The sequence below is a fragment of the Lepisma saccharinum genome, chromosome 10 (assembly GCF_977018435.1).
Source record: "Lepisma saccharinum chromosome 10, izLepSacc3.1, whole genome shotgun sequence".
Classification (NCBI taxonomy): Eukaryota; Metazoa; Arthropoda; class Insecta; order Zygentoma; family Lepismatidae; genus Lepisma; species Lepisma saccharinum.
Genome location: NC_139238.1, coordinates 78,241,629 through 78,263,060, shown reverse-complemented (window position 1 = coordinate 78,263,060; position 21,432 = coordinate 78,241,629). Strand labels below are relative to the sequence as shown.

General features: G+C 38.7%; 1 protein-coding gene across 1 annotated transcript in view; it reads right to left on the bottom strand.

Moving 5' to 3' along the window:
- RagA-B (Ras-related GTP binding A/B) overlaps positions 1–20,518 on the bottom strand; it is a 37,036-nt gene extending 16,518 nt beyond the window's left edge. Inside the window, exons 1-6 of the mRNA XM_083129962.1 lie at positions 20,228–20,518; positions 16,495–16,594; positions 14,609–14,675; positions 13,297–13,519; positions 11,541–11,636; positions 3,910–4,124 (exon numbers count right to left, since the gene is read on the bottom strand). Of these exons, the coding sequence (XP_082986088.1) occupies positions 3,910–4,124; positions 11,541–11,636; positions 13,297–13,519; positions 14,609–14,675; positions 16,495–16,594; positions 20,228–20,239 (713 nt within the window). The 5' untranslated portion in view covers positions 20,240–20,518. The remainder of the gene's footprint in view (positions 1–3,909; positions 4,125–11,540; positions 11,637–13,296; positions 13,520–14,608; positions 14,676–16,494; positions 16,595–20,227) is intronic.
- Positions 20,519–21,432: the final 914 nt, after the last annotated feature.

Sequence of the window (21,432 nt, the reverse complement as noted above, 5' to 3'; positions counted from 1 at the left end):
TTTGGCTTATTGGTCCTTTTTTTTTAACCTTTTTTAAGGTCTTAACAGCTTTTTTTTTTGCAACTTCACCTTCTTTTGACTATGTTTTTACTGCCCATTCTCAATTCGAATCATCATCAGTTCATCACCTCTTAAACATCTTTTCTCTAGTAAAGAAATAAAAAGAAAGAACGAAAGAAATATATTTGAATCATCTCTGAAACGAGAGAAAAATGTTTTTGGATGACTGAAGCAGGTACGGTACAAGGTCCTTTAACCATAACTTGTCTGGAAGGTCGCGCTGTAAGTGGCAACTTTCTTTTGTTTTGAACCTTTCAGTTTTTTTCGCACTGTGTGTTCCATACCATCAGAATTTTTAATTTTTTTATTCATTAAATATGTAATTAAAATGAAGTTATTAATTAATTTGGATCACATTTATACATCCTTTTTTCCATTTTTAGGTCCTTTTTTTGGCAATTTATAGATCTTCAACTTCCGAGCCCTAATCATTACCGTACATGTACAGAAATGTCATGGCATGTACGGATGTACGGTCCAGACCTTAGTCCGTAAGCTAAATGTACGGCTTGTCAAAATTTGCACTTGCTGTTTTATCCCTAATATTTCCCAAGCGTACGGATCTGGAGACAAAGATACGGTCCATTTGCCATGTGCGTACGGTATTATCGGTTTCAAAAGTTTGCAATGCTGACAGAGCAAAGCAGAGAAATTGGGTAACTCCAGTCATCCATTACACAATCCCACTTCTCTCACTGTTCATTGGTTGAGCAGTCTCGCGTCACTTCTTACGCAGAGACTTGTTCTCGTTCGACTGGTCTACAGTTAGCTGGTACAGGGTTTAGTCAAATTTCAAACACCAGTTTACTTAGTATTGGTGATCAAACTTCATCTATTATTCTCTGAGACTATAATATGAGATGAATGCTAACTTATGAAAATTCTCAATTCATTATGGTTAAAACTTTTTTCTAAAAAAATATGAATCTTGAGAACATTACTCAACATTAGTATTTCATAGGGATGTGCCGAAGCCGATTACAGATGTATGAAAATCGGCCAAAATAGACACATCGGCATCGGTATCGGAATCGGCAAAAATCCGATATTTAAACCGGTACAGATTATACTAGAGTTTTTACCTTCCAATAAGTTTTATATTCTAGTTTTGTAAGATTTATTGAAAAATTGGTTATGATTCGTTATTATTGTAGAGTTTTTGTAATAAAATTATTGCAAACTCTCATTAAGAGGATCAACCTAACTCAAAATCGGAAATGAAACAGTACATTGCTGAACCAGGATCTGCTGTTGTATTGGAAATTCAAAAATGAGTATTTAAACCTGAAGCAAGTGCTGAGAAAATACTTGAGCATACCTGCTGCATCACTATTCAGTGATTGAGTGTTCAGTGTTGCTGAACAGATTTGCGATAAGAGAAGTAGGTTACTTCCTGAAGTGCTTCCAAATCTCGTGTTTCTGAAGTTGAATCTGGCAGAACAGGAATTCATTTTGCATTTGAAAGAACTGCTTGTGTACTAATGTTTATCTCTTGAGAATCCATGTTGTTCTTAAAGGTTCACATAACATTTTGTTGATGCAAATGTACATTCGCATCTCTTGAGAATATATATGTATATACATATGATATGCAATAGAAATGTACATAGCAAATTTATTTTTGTCATGCTGAAAATAACATCCCATTTCTCTTTAATAATCTTATGTATCGGAATCTGTTAAATATCGGCATCGGTATCGGTTCCAAAAATTATCGGTGAGTACATCGGCATCGGTAAATTTTCAGCTTCGTCACATCCCTAGTATTTCATGTCTACTACAGATGTACAATTAGGAATGGTCTAATATGAAATTCTTATCAATACGAATACAACACATACACACTAGAGTGCTGCATGGAATCACCTTCGCTCGCTCAAACTCGTTCGAGTCTCCCAGCTCAAGCATACCACAGTCGTATTGGAATGATTGGCAACGTCCTGTATTTCAGAGTGCAAGAAGCAGCACTGTGAACCTAAAACCCATACATGGAACGAAACTATTCTATGCAATTACAATTATAAATCATAATTCTGTATATTATTATGCAAGACTAAAAATGCGATACAAGAAAGTATCGAAACATAAAATGAATACACATGCTGACAGACCTACCTAAGCAATTACAAATATCGTATCACAGTGCAACAAGTTATGTGTACATCATTGTTCACTTACCGAAAAGGATAATCATATTCTACAAATAATAAAATGCAGTTATAACATTCAACCGAGCATAATTTTAATGTGACAATAATTGTAGAAACATAAAACGTTAGTCTAGGTAGTTTCAGCCCATAATCATCTATTTCATTTTCACGTATCATAGTGTATTGTACACAACTGAATTTTAACATGGAGATGATGCATATGTTCACTTAATTTTCAATTTCACGGCATCTTTTACTTTACGATCCATATTTGAGGGTCCACTACCACAGACAAATGACGGAAATATGTGTGCTAATAGGCTTCGATTCGAGTGTATTCCGCTTGTTCGAGCATTTTTTGCTCGAGCGAAAGACCTATCAATTATATGTGCAGTCTAGAGTTGCACATGTGAACTATTGAGCGGTCGAGTGAAAAGCCCGCATTGCAGTACTCTTAACACACACACTCACACACACACAAAAGAACAAATTTCCACAGTCGTCCCTGATGACATATTAGTAATTTATTGTAATAATATGCTTTGAAATCGTAATGCTTGATTATAATACTCCCTCTGTCCCATAATTATTGTCCGGTACACTTTTGTTTGTTGTTCCATAATAATTGTCCGATATTCAAACTGTGACATTGGTGTATACAGATTAAGAAAATGAAACACGGGAATGTGTCATACAACGTTATTACTCAAGGATCAGTACAAATTGGCCAATCAAGTATCCAAAATACCCTAAATAAAAAGTTACCATTTTGGCATACCGGACAATAATTATGGGATAGAGGGAGAACCTTCTAATCAAGGGAGCCTGGGTTAATTATCACCTTAAACTGTAGGTCCAGCCACTCTTAGCCTATCTGAGCAGACACAGAATATGGAGGATATTTCTTTATTACGAGGGTCATCCAGAAAATGAAGACCGTTTGGTTACACAAAATGAAAAACACAATATTTATTGGAATAAACAATTCTATTACATACCTGAAGCTTCCTTCACTTCTCTACATAATCACCTCCTACATTTAAACATTTGTCGTATCTGGGCACGAGCTTGTGCAGTTGGGGTGGTCAAAATGAACTGCGTGATGGAAAATCCCGCCGACTGTGAGGTAAGGAGTGTTATTCGATTTCTGAACGCTCAAAAGGTGAAACAGGCAGAAATTTAACGGCAACTGACGACTTCTTGCAACCTCCACTTACAGCGTTATGAGCACAGCTGTTACGGAAGCCAGTTGACACTGAAAAGAGACAGAGGAGTGAGCTCCGCGAGCGGTCTTTTATTTGAATGCAGTGACCACCTGGCTTAACTAACTGGCGGCAGAAGAGTATAACATGGGAATTCTGAAGCTCGTGCCCAGATACGACAAATGTTTAAATGTAGGAGGTGATTATGTAGAGAAGTGAAGGAAGCTTCAGGTATGTAACAGAATTGTTTCTTCCAATAAATATTGTGTTTTTCATTTTGTATAACCAAACGGTCTTCATTTTCTGGATGACCCTCGTATTAAAAGTCCATTTTATGCTCAGATAGGCTAGGCGACTGAACCTACAGTTTAAGGTGGGATCCAAACTACTATGTGCCTCCACCAGGTATTGAACCAAGGACCTTTGCATACAAGTCAAATATACCATTGGGTAGGCCAGCATGCAAAGGACATTATTTATTGTAAAACTATCCTTACCTGCAACTCAATTTAAACTGCTTAATAATATTGCTGACTTTCTCAAAGCGGTGAACGTCCCGATGGGGTCTACGCTGACAGTGGGATATCACTAGGAAGGTAGCTCTTTCAAACAGCAGCACTTCGTCTGCGTCGATGATGTTTGCAAACTCATGCAAGCTGTGCTCTAACTCCTTCACATTGGGGATAAGTTTATACACTATAGAGGACCACGCCTGGAACATAACAAAGTTATATGAGAACAATATACATAATATGAAGCATATTTACATAAAGATAAATATGTAGAAACTATCTAATACACAACTAATAACATTGGCAAAATCTTCACTTGCATTTCATAAATCACTTAAGTACAATGTTTGAAATAAGTGGTCATTGGTCACGTCCTAATTGAATCAATCAGGTCGTCGTTTCTAACAACTATGCAACTCTGATTCCATTTTATTTGAAAAAAGGGGGAGGGGAGTGTATTAACCACTGTACATTTACATCAACACGTCTCTGGCCAGTCAACTCATTGCCTCATTAGTAGAGGCACATATTTTTGGTAAATAAAAAAGCAAAATTTCGGTACAAAAACTGAGTCAATTTCGGGTTCAAAAGCGGTAAATAAAATGAAATATCGGTGTTATAGCAGTGAAAAATTGGATGAAAAGTGGTATATAAAAAGACATTTTGATTTTCAAATTGTGAATATAATCCTAAATTTGATTTAAAAACTACACTTATTCCACAGAATTAACATTTCACTTCTAATATCACATTTGTGTAGTTATAAGAGTATTAGTTTATTTCTGTGTAAAGGAGTCCATTTTTGCTTCTCCAATATTAACAGCAGAATTAATCAATTTTCCGGGAATTGCATAACTCACAGGATACTTCAGACTTCAGAAAGTGTCGAGTTGGTATATAAATGGTAAATTTCGTGTTTAAGAGTTAATTTCGCTTTTTGAAGTTCATTTCGCATTATTTCGTGACAAAACATGGTCACAAAATGCATCTCACACCTTTCAAAAACATGAAAAATTAACATTACAATGTGTTTTTCAAATTTCGTTTTTTCGTCAAAAACGAAATATGCATGCCCCTACTCATTAGCTTAGTCACAACTGAGTGAAAATAATCCAATCACAGATTGTTTGTCAAAAAAAATTGAAGCATCATATACAGACAGGTATTTCAAATAATTGTGCTTCAAAAGGTATCATCTCAGAATGAACATTTCAATGTAAAAATACGGGAAAAATTTGCACTAATTACCAATGTGGTGTGAGGAACTGAACCATCATTATTTTTTTCCTTTTTTTCGGTTTGTTGCAATTTGACAAATTAAGTTTAATCTAGGGCTAAGCTGCCTATGATATATCAGCTGGATTTCATTTACAAAATTCTTTTTGAAATATTGGTCTGTTCCTAAAAATGTCATGCAACATCTTCACAGAGTCTAATTTTCCTGAAAATTATGCAAAAATCGAAGTTTCCATTTATTTTGAACTGATATTGCATGAAAAACTTTATTTTGTGTCAATAAAAGGTATTTAAATATTCTTGAACATCCTAAAAAAAAAAACCTCTGGTGTGGAATACTTTGCCACTAATATTGTATTGATCAATACTTCAAAAAACTTTTTAATTGTTAGTGTTTTCAGTTATTGGTGGGAATGAGTATTGCCATCAGCTCAGTCCTAACTTACCCTTAGTATGTACCTAATCACTACTAAAAATGCTTTCATTTTGTGATTCTGCTATTTCTTTACATGCAAAAGGAAAGTTCGTACAAATTACACCATCTAACCAGAAGGTTCTCGATGTTCAACTATTCAATTATATTAATGTTAAATATCTGAATCAGGGTGGTTGCGGTAAACGCGGTTTAAAATTACTTACGTGAAATTTAAAAGATTTCGTAATTCCGTGTTGCACAATTTAATGGTTCAATCCTATTAATTTCGAAGATCCACTGTCTTCATTCACAAAAGGGTACGGCGTTTGAAGCGGAGATGGTACCGCGTCAGTACATTGTTTGTTCCCGGGCGGCGGTGGTTGCGATTTTTCCCGTTCGGCAGCACTGGCGCGCGCATCTTGGTTTGCGTCGTCTGCTTCCTGTTGTCCGGTGGCGTTGCCAGTTGGGGGTTGGGGGGCTGGGCCGTGTTGCTCGGTAATGTGCCGTTCCTGTTCCCCGCGTGGCTGGAGGGGGGTCGAGTATGTGTATAGCATCTTTTCTTTTTCAGGTCGGGGATCTTTCTGAGGACAGGGTGCCAAGTTGGGTGTGCTTGTCCATTGTCCAGGTTTAGTGCTGGTTTCTGCTGGATGATAGCATGGGTTTCTTTGATGGTGTTTTCTATGACAGAGCCGGTTGGGTGAAGTATGGATACGGAGGAGATGGTGTGGTTAGTGGAGTGGAGGTGTTGGGAGAGGCCTGATTTAGGTGTGTCGTTTTTGGAATCTTTTACATGTTCGTTAATCCGTTCTTGGACGGTGCGGATGGTTCTGCCAATGTAGGTGTTGTGGCATTGGCATGTGGTCTTGTAGACACCGGGGGATGCAAGTTTGGGTAGGTAGTATCTCTTGAAGTTGGGTAGTGCCCTTCCGATTTGGGATATGGGTTTATGTGCTACTCGGATGTTGAAGGGTTTGAGGGCCTTGGCAAATTTTCCAGATGTGGTGGGGTGGTATGGAAAGGCGATCCATTTGGATTTAGGATTTTGGTTCGGGTTATCTCTGTTTTTTGGATGTCTGAACTGGGTTTCTGTTTTTGCGCACCACATGGATAGTTGGCGCTCGGTGTAACCGTTGTTTAGGCCTATTTCCGTTACGCACGCTATTTCATCTTGCAGGTCATCTTCTGTGCAGCTGTGTGTGAAGGCTCTTCTGTAAAAGTTCATCCATACTCCAGCTTTCTGTTTTGGTGGGTGGTTGGATTTTGCATGGATATACTGGGTGCCCGAACCTGGTTTCCTGTATACGGATGTGACGAACTTGTCTTGGAGTCGTCGGATGCTGAGGTCGAGAAAGTTGAGGCGGCCATTTTGTTCCCTTTCAACGGTGAAGTTTATGTTGGGATGTATGTTATTGAGGGCAGTTAGGAGAAGGGTTAGGTCTTCTTCCTGTTTGTAAATGACTATGGTGTCATCTGCATATTTTTTGTATCTTATATGAGCAAACTCTGGTTGGGTGAGAATTGACTTCTCGGCCACATGCAGCACTATGTTGGATAGGGGTGCAGAAAGGGGGTTGCCCATCGCTAGGCCCCCTGTCTGGTGGAAGAAACTGTCCTCGAACTGGAAGTAGTTGTGGGTGAGGCAGGCTTGTAGAAGGTTGCAGATTCCATCAGTTACAAATGGAGGCGTGTTATTGCTGAGTAGCCAAGTTCTGGTGGAGTCAAGTGCAAGGCTGATCGGGATGGAGGAGTACATGTCCACTACGTCTATGCTGGCTAGTTTGCAGTTGTCGGCTTTGACAAAAGAGGTGACAAATTATTTTGCCTCGAGGCTGTTTTTTAGGCAGTAGGTGAGTTTGTCATTGTGGGGGGTCAGTTTCTGGAGGAGCCATTTGGTTAGGTGGACACTTGGTTGATTGAAGCCGGCCACTATGATTCTCAAGGGGGTTCCTGGTTTGTGAGTTTTTGGTATGCCATATGCACAGGGAAGGCTGGGGTGGGTGTTCCTTAGTTTCTTCTTTTCACTATCTTGAAGGAGGGCACAGTTATCTATGGCTCGGCGGATGGCTGTATTGTATCTGCTTGTGGGGTCACGTTTCAGCTTTTTGTACCCGTCAGAGTTTAGTTTTGCTTGCATTTTGTCACTGTATTGGCCTTTTCCCATTATGACGTATTGATTACCCTTGTCCGATTTTATGCACCAACATTTGTTGTCCTGTAGCCACTTTCGGAATTCCTGTGTTGTGTTCCTTAGTTTATTGTGCACTGTGGGTTTATGTTTGCTAGTAGGTTGGGCGTGTTGGCGGAGGATGATGGAAGCACAGGTAAGGCGTACACACTCGGCATCTTGGTTAGTTTTCGTTGCAAACGCTGTTTTTTCGGCAGAGCAGATTAAGTCTAGGGAGGGGGGGGAGTCATTTAGGAGGTTGAATTTGAGGCCGTGTTGGAGGAGGGAGTGGAATTCTGTCGGCACGGTGAGGTTGATTATGGTGCTGGCGGGGGTGTTGGGGTTCACTGGTGTGGGGGTTAGGGCCGGAGGTTGGGCACCAAGGGTTTGCAGTTTCTGTGTTAGGATCGCTGTTTTCTTGTTTTGCGACATTTTTAGCATGAAGTCGATGTTTTGCTGGGCTTTTTTCCAGTCGTCGGGGTTGATTCTCGGTTGTATGTAATCACGGAGGGAAGCACATGTTTTTTTTTTGTGATTACATACAACCGAGAATCAACCCCGACGACTGGAAAAAAGCCCAGCAAAACATCTTCATGCTAAAAACGTCGCAAAACAAGAAAACAGCGATCCTAACACAGAAACTGCAAACCCTTGGTGCCCAACCTCCGGCCCTCACCCCCACACCAGTGAACCCCAACACCCCCGCCAGCACCATAATCAACCTCACCGTGCCGACAGAATTCCACTCCCTCCTCCAACACGGCCTCAAATTCAACCTCCTAAATGACTCCCCCCCCTCCCTAGACTTAATCTGCTCTGCCGAAAAAACAGCGTTTGCAACGAAAACTAACCAAGATGCCGAGTGTGTACGCCTTACCTGTGCTTCCATCATCCTCCGCCAACACGCCCAACCTACTAGCAAACATAAACCCACAGTGCACAATAAACTAAGGAACACAACACAGGAATTCCGAAAGTGGCTACAGGACAACAAATGTTGGTGCATAAAATCGGACAAGGGTAATCAATACGTCATAATGGGAAAAGGCCAATACAGTGACAAAATGCAAGCAAAACTAAACTCTGACGGGTACAAAAAGCTGAAACGTGACCCCACAAGCAGATACAATACAGCCATCCGCCGAGCCATAGATAACTGTGCCCTCCTTCAAGATAGTGAAAAGAAGAAACTAAGGAACACCCACCCCAGCCTTCCCTGTGCATATGGCATACCAAAAACTCACAAACCAGGAACCCCCTTGAGAATCATAGTGGCCGGCTTCAATCAACCAAGTGTCCACCTAACCAAATGGCTCCTCCAGAAACTGACCCCCCACAATGACAAACTCACCTACTGCCTAAAAAACAGCCTCGAGGCAAAATAATTTGTCACCTCTTTTGTCAAAGCCGACAACTGCAAACTAGCCAGCATAGACGTAGTGGACATGTACTCCTCCATCCCGATCAGCCTTGCACTTGACTCCACCAGAACTTGGCTACTCAGCAATAACACGCCTCCATTTGTAACTGATGGAATCTGCAACCTTCTACAAGCCTGCCTCACCCACAACTACTTCCAGTTCGAGGACAGTTTCTTCCACCAGACAGGGGGCCTAGCGATGGGCAACCCCCTTTCTGCACCCCTATCCAACATAGTGCTGCATGTGGCCGAGAAGTCAATTCTCACCCAACCAGAGTTTGCTCATATAAGATACAAAAAATATGCAGATGACACCATAGTCATTTACAAACAGGAAGAAGACCTAACCCTTCTCCTAACTGCCCTCAATAACATACATCCCAACATAAACTTCACCGTTGAAAGGGAACAAAATGGCCGCCTCAACTTTCTCGACCTCAGCATCCGACGACTCCAAGACAAGTTCGTCACATCCGTATACAGGAAACCAGGTTCGGGCACCCAGTATATCCATGCAAAATCCAACCACCCACCAAAACAGAAAGCTGGAGTATGGATGAACTTTTACAGAAGAGCCTTCACACACAGCTGCACAGAAGATGACCTGCAAGATGAAATAGCGTGCGTAACGGAAATAGGCCTAAACAACGGTTACACCGAGCGCCAACTATCCATGTGGTGCGCAAAAACAGAAACCCAGTTCAGACATCCAAAAAACAGAGATAACCCGAACCAAAATCCTAAACCCAAATGGATCGCCTTTCCATACCACCCCACCACATCTGGAAAATTTGCCAAGGCCCTCAAACCCTTCAACATCCGAGTAGCACATAAACCCATATCCCAAATCGGAAGGGCACTACCCAACTTCAAGAGATACTACCTACCCAAACTTGCATCCCCCGGTGTCTACAAGACCACATGCCAATGCCACAACACCTACATTGGCAGAACCATCCGCACCGTCCAAGAACGGATTAACGAACATGTAAAAGATTCCAAAAACGACACACCTAAATCAGGCCTCTCCCAACACCTCCACTCCACTAACCACACCATCTCCTCCGTATCCATACTTCACCCAACCGGCTCTGTCATAGAAAACACCATCAAAGAAACCCATGCTATCATCCAGCAGAAACCAGCACTAAACCTGGACAATGGACAAGCACACCCAACTTGGCACCCTGTCCTCAGAAAGATCCCCGACCTGAAAAAGAAAAGATGCTATACACATACTCGACCCCCCTCCAGCCACGCGGGGAACAGGAACGGCACATTACCGAGCAACACGGCCCAGCCCCCCAACCCCCAACTGGCAACGCCACCGGACAACAGGAAGCAGACGACGCAAACCAAGATGCGCGCGCCAGTGCTGCCGAACGGGAAAAATCGCAACCACCGCCGCCCGGGAACAAACAATGTACTGACGCGGTACCATCTCCGCTTCAAACGCCGTACCCTTTTGTGAATGAAGACAGTGGATCTTCGAAATTAATAGGATTGAACCATTAAATTGTGCAACACGGAATTACGAAATCTTTTAAATTTCACGTAAGTAAATCTGAATCAGGGTTCCTGCTCATTTTGGAAAAATAAATTTTATGACTTGTCCAGTTTTCCTGGTATTTTGAAGTAAATTTCCAGACCATTATGTGGCACTTTAATACATACTAATAAACAAATTTTAAGTCTTAACCTGTGCAACACCTTACAATTAAAAAACCTGGAAGAACAAATAATAGAAATATGTTCTAATTTTATAGATAGAACTTTAATTGGTTCATTTGATAACAAAACCATCTTATCTTACATAGCTTATAAAAATCCAAAATACAATGCCAAATCCACACTTGTATTACTATAAGTTCTAGTCAACACTTTTAGTCTCTGGTGATTAAGTTGGTACAATATTATAATCATAATATAGTTAATTAAAAACTTATGTGTATTATTCAATGTATTTAGGTTATTAAAGTAATCTCTTTATCTCTATGTGTGATATTGAAAATATTGTAAATATTAACTCATGTAAAATTAATTTGTGGCTTGGTTTGAATTTTATACTATATAGTTTAATTGTATACTATGTATTTCCTTTATTGTCTTAAATGTATCTCCAGTGTTGTATAAAGGATATACTGTTCACAACACTAAAATAAGCATATTTCTATTCTCTTTCTATTCAAAGGCATGAAGTTTGTTCAACATTGTTCAATAAAAATTAATAAGACAGCAGTTCACAGAAAAAGTGGAATTTATTTGTATACACAAATCCTGGCATGCACAAAAAAACTTGATTTCCCTCAACTTTTCCAGGATTTCCAGATCAGTGTGAACTAAACCTGTGCACGCATATGTAATATATTATTTTAACTCACCCTGTACAATGTTTCATCCCATATAGACGTACGGAAGCAGGTGCATTCCAATGGTTTGGACAGCCTTTTCAAGTCTTCTTCCCTTTCTCGAAAGATCTGGTAAAACAGGCACAAATTATAACTAAATATGTTAAACATCAGCAACCTCAAAATTACAACTTCAAATTTGAAAAAAATCAAGAGTTACGCAATAATGAAAATTCAATTATTGATCGTCTGAATCAGTGTCCAAATTCAAGTACTTAGGAGTAATACTAACAAATTAAAAAGATATAAAAGAGGAAATAAAAATCAGGTTTAATTCAGGAAATGTGTGTTACTTTTCTCTTCTTGTATAATATCTAAGAAACTAAAAGTTAAAATACACAAAACAGTAATTTTGCCTGTGGTATTATATGGATGTGAAACTTGGTCCCTTACATTGAAAGAAGAACATAAATTAAGAGTATTGAAAATAAAATCCTTAGAAAAATATTTTGACCTAAATGGGATAAGGAGAAAGGTGAGTGGAGAAGGTTACATAATTTAGAACTTCATAATTTGTATTCATGTCCAGATATTATTGAATGATAAAATCAAAAAGACTTAGGTGGGCAGGCCATGTGGCACGAATGGGAGAGGAAAGAGGAGTTCACAGGATTCTTGTTGGGAAACCTGATGGTAAGAGACCAGTAGGCAAGTCAAGATGAAGATGGAGGGAAAATGTTCAGATGGACCTAAAGGAAATTGGTAAGGATGGAAAAGATTGGATTGATCTTGCCCAGGATAGGGACAGATGCAAGGCTTGTGTTGCTTCAGCCATAAACCTTCAGGTTTAAGAAGGCTAGAGAGTTAATTAGTTATTATTCAGACAGCATACTAACCCGTGAGCAGTCACAGCTGAGAATTGTTATTTTGACAAGATCCTGTTTTCCTGCTGGCTGCTTCGAGGAGGAGGAGGGATTGTAATGTTGTCTCTTCTTGCCCAAGAGGTTGGCGTAATTGGCTGTTTGACTGCGAGTTCCTTAGTAGGTAAAAGTGGCAACAGAGGGTCACTACCATAAAGGTAGTTCCCACGTCAGATGTAAGGGCACCCTAACAGTTAATTTGATGCTTCAGTGTTATTACAGTGAATAAAATCTCTGAAATTTGATTTCAAAACTTTACACTTACTACTCAATACATTCTAATACATATTTTTACAATATTCACCAATGTGAAATGCATGGTTTATAGATAAGTTCATTTTTCAGCCACATTTTACCACAGAACAAAGCAATTCTACATGGAAAAAGTGCATTGATGTAATACAAAGACGTACAAAATAAAAATATGGATTGCAATGGTGGGAGAATAGATTTTCAACTGCATTAACAACATACTGAACTTTCAAGCAGGAAACTTACATAAAGACAAGACAATTTAGTTCCCACATTACACATTCAATCTTCTTGGCACCAATGTTGTTATGTATAAAAAAATCCCAAATTTTACATTTTCATAAATTTTATGTTTTTTGTCTTGGTTCCCTGAAAAACATGAAATTCAGGTGCCAATATAATAGTGCAGAAAACAGAAATAATAATAAAGAAAACAGGATATCTCATCGTGCTTGCTACTGACCGAATGCTTCGTAGGTGAACTTCGCATTATTAAATGAGTTCAGACATGCCCACTTCAACCTCCACCTAAGTGGTTACTTTTTCTTGCGTGTGAAAACAAATTCCAGTTTATGTCTGATTAATCCACGTATGTGAGTAATGAACATGAAACATACCAAATCCCTCTGATCCTCCTGCACCAAATCCATCTTGTGTACAAGGCAGAAGATCTTCGCTTCGGGAGAATTCTGGAGAATGGCCTCCAGGCAGCTCTGGTAGTAATGCATGTCCTTGTCCAGCTCTCGGCTCTCCACGTCGAAAACGTAGATCAACACTTCCACATTGCGGAAGATGTTGTCCCTCTGACTGGCAAAGTAATTCTCCATAAAAGCTTCCTGTCTGTAAATTAATTACACATTTAGCAATGACAATTATGGATGGCTACTTGAATGAAAAGACAAGAATTATAATTCATGGTTTACATAACATGACATAAAAAGATTGAACTTCATGCCCGGTTCTCACTCATTTCGCAAAACGCAAAGTTGCCTGGCACTTTTAAATAACTTTCCAGACCACTCTATAATGATTTTACATCATTGGCGCAGTGTATCGCAGGGACCTGAGTGAGACTAGAATCTGAGGCCTCAATTTGTTCTTTAATTTTGACATCTCAATGTGAATCGATACAAAATCTTCCGACATGTCGGTAAAAGAATTATCAAATTTAAATAACATTAATAAAAATAAAAATTAATGATTAAAATTATATTTAATAATTTCACTCACCCTAAAAATGTCTTTCTCTACTTTCTCTGGAGCTGAATTCGCTCATGACTTCTAAGGAGTCTGCAGATGAGGCGATGTCATTTTCTATACATACTAGAGAACCTGGCAACCTTGGCAAATGGACGGTTGATGTAGGTTTACTGCGCTCAGTAATTTTGTGTGATTTATATAGTTTTTAGTGAGTTATGGTGACTATTCTAACACGTGGAACACTGTAAGTACTATAGCACTATGTAGAATAGGAATTTATCTCCAAAATGCAGCAATCAAACAGAAATTCAATCAATTTAGCTCATTCCAGTGGCCTATGCGAAATGTAAACAAACAGCATTGGCAACCACTAGAAGATTTAATCTGAAGCAAGTTGCTATCCTTTCGATATATCGCAATGAGCTCCTGCATAGAATTTCTAAATTAATTCTAATTTGCGTTATTAAGAATCACTTTTCTGCCACCAAGTGTGATTATGAGAATGAGAAAGTGATGAAGGAACATGCATGCCAAGACCATGGATTCCCTTCACCCCTAAATGTCTACCAAGTTGGCTTAACCTTTAAGATCTAAGAGAGATATTCTACTATGGAATCTAGCATGAGTGCATGAAACGGTCAGCAAACAGCCCACTCAGGGGTCCCATGTCCATAGAAGCTGAGGATGCATTATTCACTCTGAAAAGGTTAAATTAATCACAATACTCACCCACCACAATCCCACAAGTTAAGCACCAAGTTCCCCAGGAACCGTACATGAGAGTGCTCCACATCAACTGCAAAAAGGAATTAAATATTAATAAGACGTACAAACAGATTTTACACGTTTTGGCATCATACGCATGATGTACTATGTAAAAAGCCACAGATGAAAAAATAAATCAGATGAAACCAGGCTTGGCTCAGTAGGTTAATTGGTAGAGGAGTAACAAAGTATGTCAGGAACCTGAGTTTGAACTTGCATTTTCACTTAAATATCCATAGATTAAAAATTAGAGGAAAGGACGAAGGCCAGGTTTGTACAGGAACAAAGTGGAGAAACTATTTTGCACATTTAAAGTTGCAAGTTGCAGAAATTATGCTGCAAGAGAGTTGGTTGTAAAAGTAAAAGTACCCACACTTTAAAGTCACTGCTGCTGGGAGCATTTTAAATTTTTTTTGCATGGAAAATAATGTAGTGATGCCAGCAAGAAAGGGAATTATGGAAATTCAACAGTAATCACACCTAACATTCCTCATTTACTCAATATGTATAAATAGTAACAATGTAAGAGCATCAAACCCGATTCACCTAACCTACTACCATGGTAGAAAATATCGCCCTCCACAAAAGGAGCAGTTTCATAATCAGAAAAACTATTCCGTATGTACTTACAGACACATGCAGAACTTTAAACAGGTACGAGAGTGTACAATCGTCAGAATTACACAATTGGAGCTTGGATCTTTATTCTACTTTACACCTTTATCCCTAGTAAACCTCTTAACTTTCTATAATTGACATTTTGGTCAATATTGAGTTTATTAAGGAAAAAGGTTATTAGAAGGTATATTGAACATAAATTGCTTTCGTGCTGTGTTTACCAAATTCATGAGCGTTCAATGAGTCCAATGCAAATTGCATGACATGGCAATTATAAGCGAAAATTGAAGGATGGCTCATTTTTTTTTCAACTCAATAATAACCAAAATGTCACTTACCATGTTTTAATCCCAGGCCCTTCAATTATGAGTTCATTCAAGCAACACAAAGAACTTGATATTTGAACAGCACATAATTCAATCAGCTTAAAATCAAAAATTAAATTCATAAAAATGCAACATAATAATTAAATCTTAAACTAAAGGCCAAAACACACAGAACTGGATTTCCAGTAGGACTGTCCTAGCGGGCGCTGGACTGGCTACCATGCTGACTGCTACACTGGTTTTGATGACTACACCATGCTCTAATTGCAACTGGCTTTCTGTTAGATTCTGTGGAACAGCTAATCAGATTGAAACTTTGGTCATGTGAAGATAATGTGTGTGTTTGGCAAGGGAGAGTCTTTGTCTGGGTTTTCCAAGTGTTGGTTACTTTTGTTTACTGCTCAATGAAAAAAGTAACAAAGATAATGTGCATTTGTGTTCATCAATATTTAGGAATTTATCCAGTGATGAGATTTGTACACGACAAATGTGATTAGCTGATAATGAAAATCCTGATATATTTTTATTTTTTTCATTTTTTATGAATCCTGCAAATCTCATGAATGAATTGAATATGTATACCTGAGTTTATTAAAAGTTTGTTAAGTAAACCTTGGCTACCACATTTTTTTAGAGCCAATTTCAAGCCCACACTTTTCTTCTAAATCTTTTAATTTCAATTTTTATTAACAGCAGTAGCTATTCTCGAACAACGTTTTTGAAATTGCTTGTCCATCTTTTTAGCTTGCCTGGTCTGTGAAATGCCTTGTGGGACCAAAAGTATAATGACAAGGATGGTAACATGTGATGCGAAAACTAGCAGATGAGCCAGTACCACACAACTAGTCCAAATCCAGCAGGAAATCTAGCGTCGTGTGATTTACACATAACAGGCAAGTCACTTACTTGTTGCACCCAATCGACGAGTGTCTCGAGCAATATAATTTGCAAAGATTATGGATCTCATGCTGGTCTTTCCTGATCCACTTTTACCCATCAACAAGACCTGTGAATGAGAGCGGAAATAAATCACATTTAATCATCGTGTTATTTTAAAACATGCTTGCATATGATTACATAATGGTGGGGTATTATGTAATTAGCACAAATATATAAGTAAAAGACCCATGGTGGTTCAGTCAGTAGGGCATCAGATCGTGATGTGGGAGACCCTGGGTTCACTCACCCTATAATAAATGTGTACATAAAGGCAGCGCTTGAAGTGCAAAATGTTAGTTGAGATGATACTCCCATGGTTTAACATGGTGACAAGCTGGGGAGTTGAGAAAATTTTGCTATCTGGGGGATACCATCCTCCTGCATCCTCCCTCACTTCAAGCACTGCTTACAGGGAACCTAGATAGTGAATGTGTAGGGCCCTACATTCTCATCTCGCCTCCCCTATGTTTTCATGCTATGTTGCAGCAGGTAGGAGGTTTACATCTTTCTCTATATCTAAGTAAATTGTTCACCATCATATTTCATTTCAACAAGAATTTTAAGAACTTAAATAAAAAGCAAACAAAACAGAAGATAGCATCTGCATCAGCCTCAAAAAATTACTTTGCCTAAAAACAAATGATGTTAAAAAAAGACTGTTTGATTTGCTTGATTTTACTTTGCTTTTGTGTCACTTTGGGCTAATTTGCAAAGATGGGGATGAGTGTTGATATGATGAAATTGATGAGCGGACACTCGCAAACACCCACGCCGGGATTCGAACCCGGGATTCCTGGCATCATAGCACGATGTGCTAACCACTTTGGCACAGGGGCAGGCAAACTGAATGAAAACAGACAACAGGCAAGTTACCGCCCATTATCTTTCCCAGCAACTCTACTTCTATGAAAAAAAATTCTCACCATATCCTAAAGTTATGACTAATATAATCTCTTGTCTCCTAAATGTGTACATTGTGTATGACTTTAGATTTCAGAAAAGTCCCACGAAGCCCCTAGTGCACACATCAGAATTAAATGTTTTTTAAACATAACAAATAATCCTGCTATGTGTATCACAGTTATTCCTTATCTTAACAAGTTCCAATATGTTGCAGTTTGTTAATAAAAATTAAATTCTCTATTTGAGTTTGTTTCTTCACTAAAAATGACTCACAAATATACACAACACTGCCAGAGGGATGTATTCTTATTAAAATAACAACAATTCTGGTATCCCTAAGTGTACCTTATTTCAGTTATGTGACATATATAGGCTTGTTAACTTTAAAGAATAAAATTCCAGGAGATTTTTCACAGCCTTCAAACCATTTAAATTAAAAAGTGTCCTACAGGAATATCAGTCATTAGTTGTCAGTCCTGAATATCAGTCATTATCTATTTGCGATCTTCCTATTGTGAAAATAAAATTCAATCAAATTGCTCAAAACAATCTAGCAACCACAATTAACAAAATAATTTGATTTGGGAAGCGGCCCCAGCACCCACCCAGCATCGAATAACATGGGTACCTGGGGGAAACCCTGGGGGGTAAAGGTGGTCAGGGGTGCGATGCTGATCACGTCACCCCCACTCACGAGAAAGTGTGGGGCGTTACCCCCACACCCCCTATATGCCTTTATGGCATTGTGCTATGCACAGGGGAGCACTTTACTTTTTTTTTTTTGGTGGTTTAAAAAAAATGCCGGATTTGGAGTTCTGAAAAGGTATCGGCTCAGATTGTTTTATGATTTTTTCAAATTCTCCTAGCAGGAAGACTAATTATCGTAGAATTTTGACAATCGTTGTCACACGAAATTTGCACCTTTCTTAAAGTAATGAGTACTGTTTGGATTAAAAAAAAAAGTTATGTTGAAAAAAAACAACTTAAAAATCACTTTATGGAAGAATGCACACTTCCAATGGACAATGTATTTTTCATTGACAAGCGACTAGTATCATAGACTAGTAGGAATTAATGTAAAAGTAAATTGGAACCTTAGTAGAATGGATTTATGGACTTTATTTGAATGCCAAGAGAACCAAACCTGACCTGCCTAACCTAACTACGAAAGCATATATTGAACAAAATCTTAAGTAATCACTAAACCTCCGCAGTATGGGTTAACAGAAGTAAATCGAAATTGAACCATGTTAAAATTGCATTTGTGGCATGATGAAATCGCAATAAAACAAAAGGAATTTGGGCCTCTGAAAATATAGCAACCTGACACTTACTGTATGAAGCAAAATGATTCTTGATTCTAACACAGTACGCAAGGGTCTCCCTTACACTGTAGTGGATAATTCTGTCACCTTGTAACCAAGTGGTCTCAGGTTTGTCATGGAAAAATAGGATATTATTATTATTATAGAGAGCAGCTAACCCAACTACACGTGGAAATTTCCAACTTTATTATATTATAGGGACACAAAACCTAACTGCCTTACCTAACAAGCAGCACAAAAAGGAAGAAATAATGGTAAATTTCTCGTATTGGACAAACGGATTTCTTCAAATTTACAGGAGAAATTACTTATCGAATGCAGTTTCTTTATACTTCTGGAAGTTAGGGAAAGTGTCTTCTCGCATTGTTCATTGAATTTTGCGGGTAAATAATTTATTTTTCGATATAAATGTGTGACCGATGCACGGAAGCTGTTGCATTCATTTCCTTCCAGCTGGATCTTGCTTGTGTGTGACGACGTAATCATGGTCAATGCTGGTCAGTGTTTCCAAACACGTGTTTTTATAACTGAAGAAGGTACGTTTCCGCAAATGGTTTGTGGGGCTGTGTGTCAATGGTTCGTGGGGCTATGCGAGAATGGTGCGTGGGGCTACGCTTTTTTTTCTAAACCAATTTTTAACTATTGTAACCTAAACATAACTCTACCTAACCTAACCTTACCGGAAATGGTTCGTGGGGCTACGTAGGTATTTTTGGGTGCAGTGGGGTGGAAACACTGCATACCGAGTACTGTAGTGAAACTGTGACCGCCATTTCGCGCGTTACCGAAGGTAAAAAGAAACTAAGAAAACTTACTCGATATGTCGCAAATAGAGCTTATTTCCGTGAAATAAGCGAAATGTCACCTTCAACAAAGTTTCTCAATGCAGAATACGTAAGTACGAATATTGAACTTAAAAGAACTAGCAAATTTCAAGCAATTTGTCTGATATGAGAAATTTACCAAAATAACTTACCAAGTGAATATGTATGTTTTACAAAATGAATGAAACAGTGAAAATAGCACAAAATCTATGTTCACCACCTGGTAAAGGCAGTCACCGAAAAAAAAAATAATTGGCCCAAACCTACCCTAAATGGACAAATGCAAATAGGTTGTTTCTGTAATTGGACTTGCGTAATTGTGCATATTGAGGTGGCATTAATTGGCTTGCACGTTGAATCGAAATTGATGAAGGTGCAAGGGCAAAAATACATTGAAAACGTTCTGCCGAAAATGGTGGTAACACCTCTATATTTATATTATGTTAAAATGTACGCATTTTGCAATGTCTACAGTAGACATACTCACCCCGTGTGTACTTACCCGATGCAGCATAAACTAAAAAAAAAAAATTAACGTCAAGAACCAGAAAGCAAATAAATATATTTTGCTTCCTTCCGGATCAATTTATTTACAAATAGAATTTATTTTAAACCTATCCCGGATATGCTCTGCTGCTTTATGCCTACCTTCTTCTTCATTTTTATTGTGGTAATTCTTCAGATCAAAAAATAAAGAAATCAGGCCTGTTCTCCTCCTCCTGATCACAGAGAAAGCTCCTGGTCCTGATTGCACACACCACAGATTGTATACATACACATACACAGACAGATGATTGTCGTGTTGCGAGATGACTCAGTTGATCACGTGCAACGCGATATTGGTCTTCATTTAATTATCAAGCGCGAGCAAAACACAGCTGAAACATTACTTCCAGATATAATTTCTGAACAAGGTAATTGTATTTATTACGTGTTGTGCTGTGCTGCTGTGCATCAGAAAACGAAGCTAAATATTTATACAGCATATTTGTATTGTCGAATTTCCCCTTTTACTTCACAAAAAATCCCTCCAACTGTCAAGACATGAGGGAAAGAAATCACTTGATCCCTCCCTAGAATGAGGAAAATTGCTTACTTATTCTTCTTCTCTATATTATTTGTATCTCCTTTCTCACCCTTTGCTTTCCTTGTCTTGTACCTTTTCTTTGCTGCGTTTTCGCCTTCTTTCCTCACTCTCACCGACTTTTTCCTCTCTCTCTCTCTCTCTCTGTCTCTCCATTCCGTCTCTCACTTACTTATAGCCTTTCTATCATTCGCCCTCTCTCTTTTTTCTCGATCGCTATTTGTTCCCTTTCTCTTTTCTCCCTTCTGTTCTCTCTTCCTCTAGTTATTTATTCCTCTATCCTTCTTCCACAATCTCCTTTTTCGACTTTGTCTGCCTCTCGCTTTTATTTCTGCTCTTTTTATCTGTCTGAGCACCGAAAGTGAATGAGGAGTGCAGTTACGAGGTCAGAAATTATTTGCTTCTTATAATAGTTAATATGAAGAGCGCCTGCAATGGGAGGCCATAGGGGGCATATGATCCCCCGCCCGAGATATCTGGGATAAGCGTAACAACGTGGATCAGTACCATACGTCCAAGGGAGAGCAAATTAAGTGGTCTCTGATATCTGTGCATCGTGCAAATGTACAAAAACGCAAGAACTATCCGCCAACAAAGTGATAGATAGTTTAGTAAGCAAGCAAGGCGAATCCAGTTAAGTAGCGAACTCAAGTTTGAATTTGTAATTGTCAACAATGCCAAAGTATTTTCAATTTAATTTAGATTCTATGATTCGTAAGATAATAATAATAAAAACAACAACAATGATAGCAGGTGAAATATAAGTGTC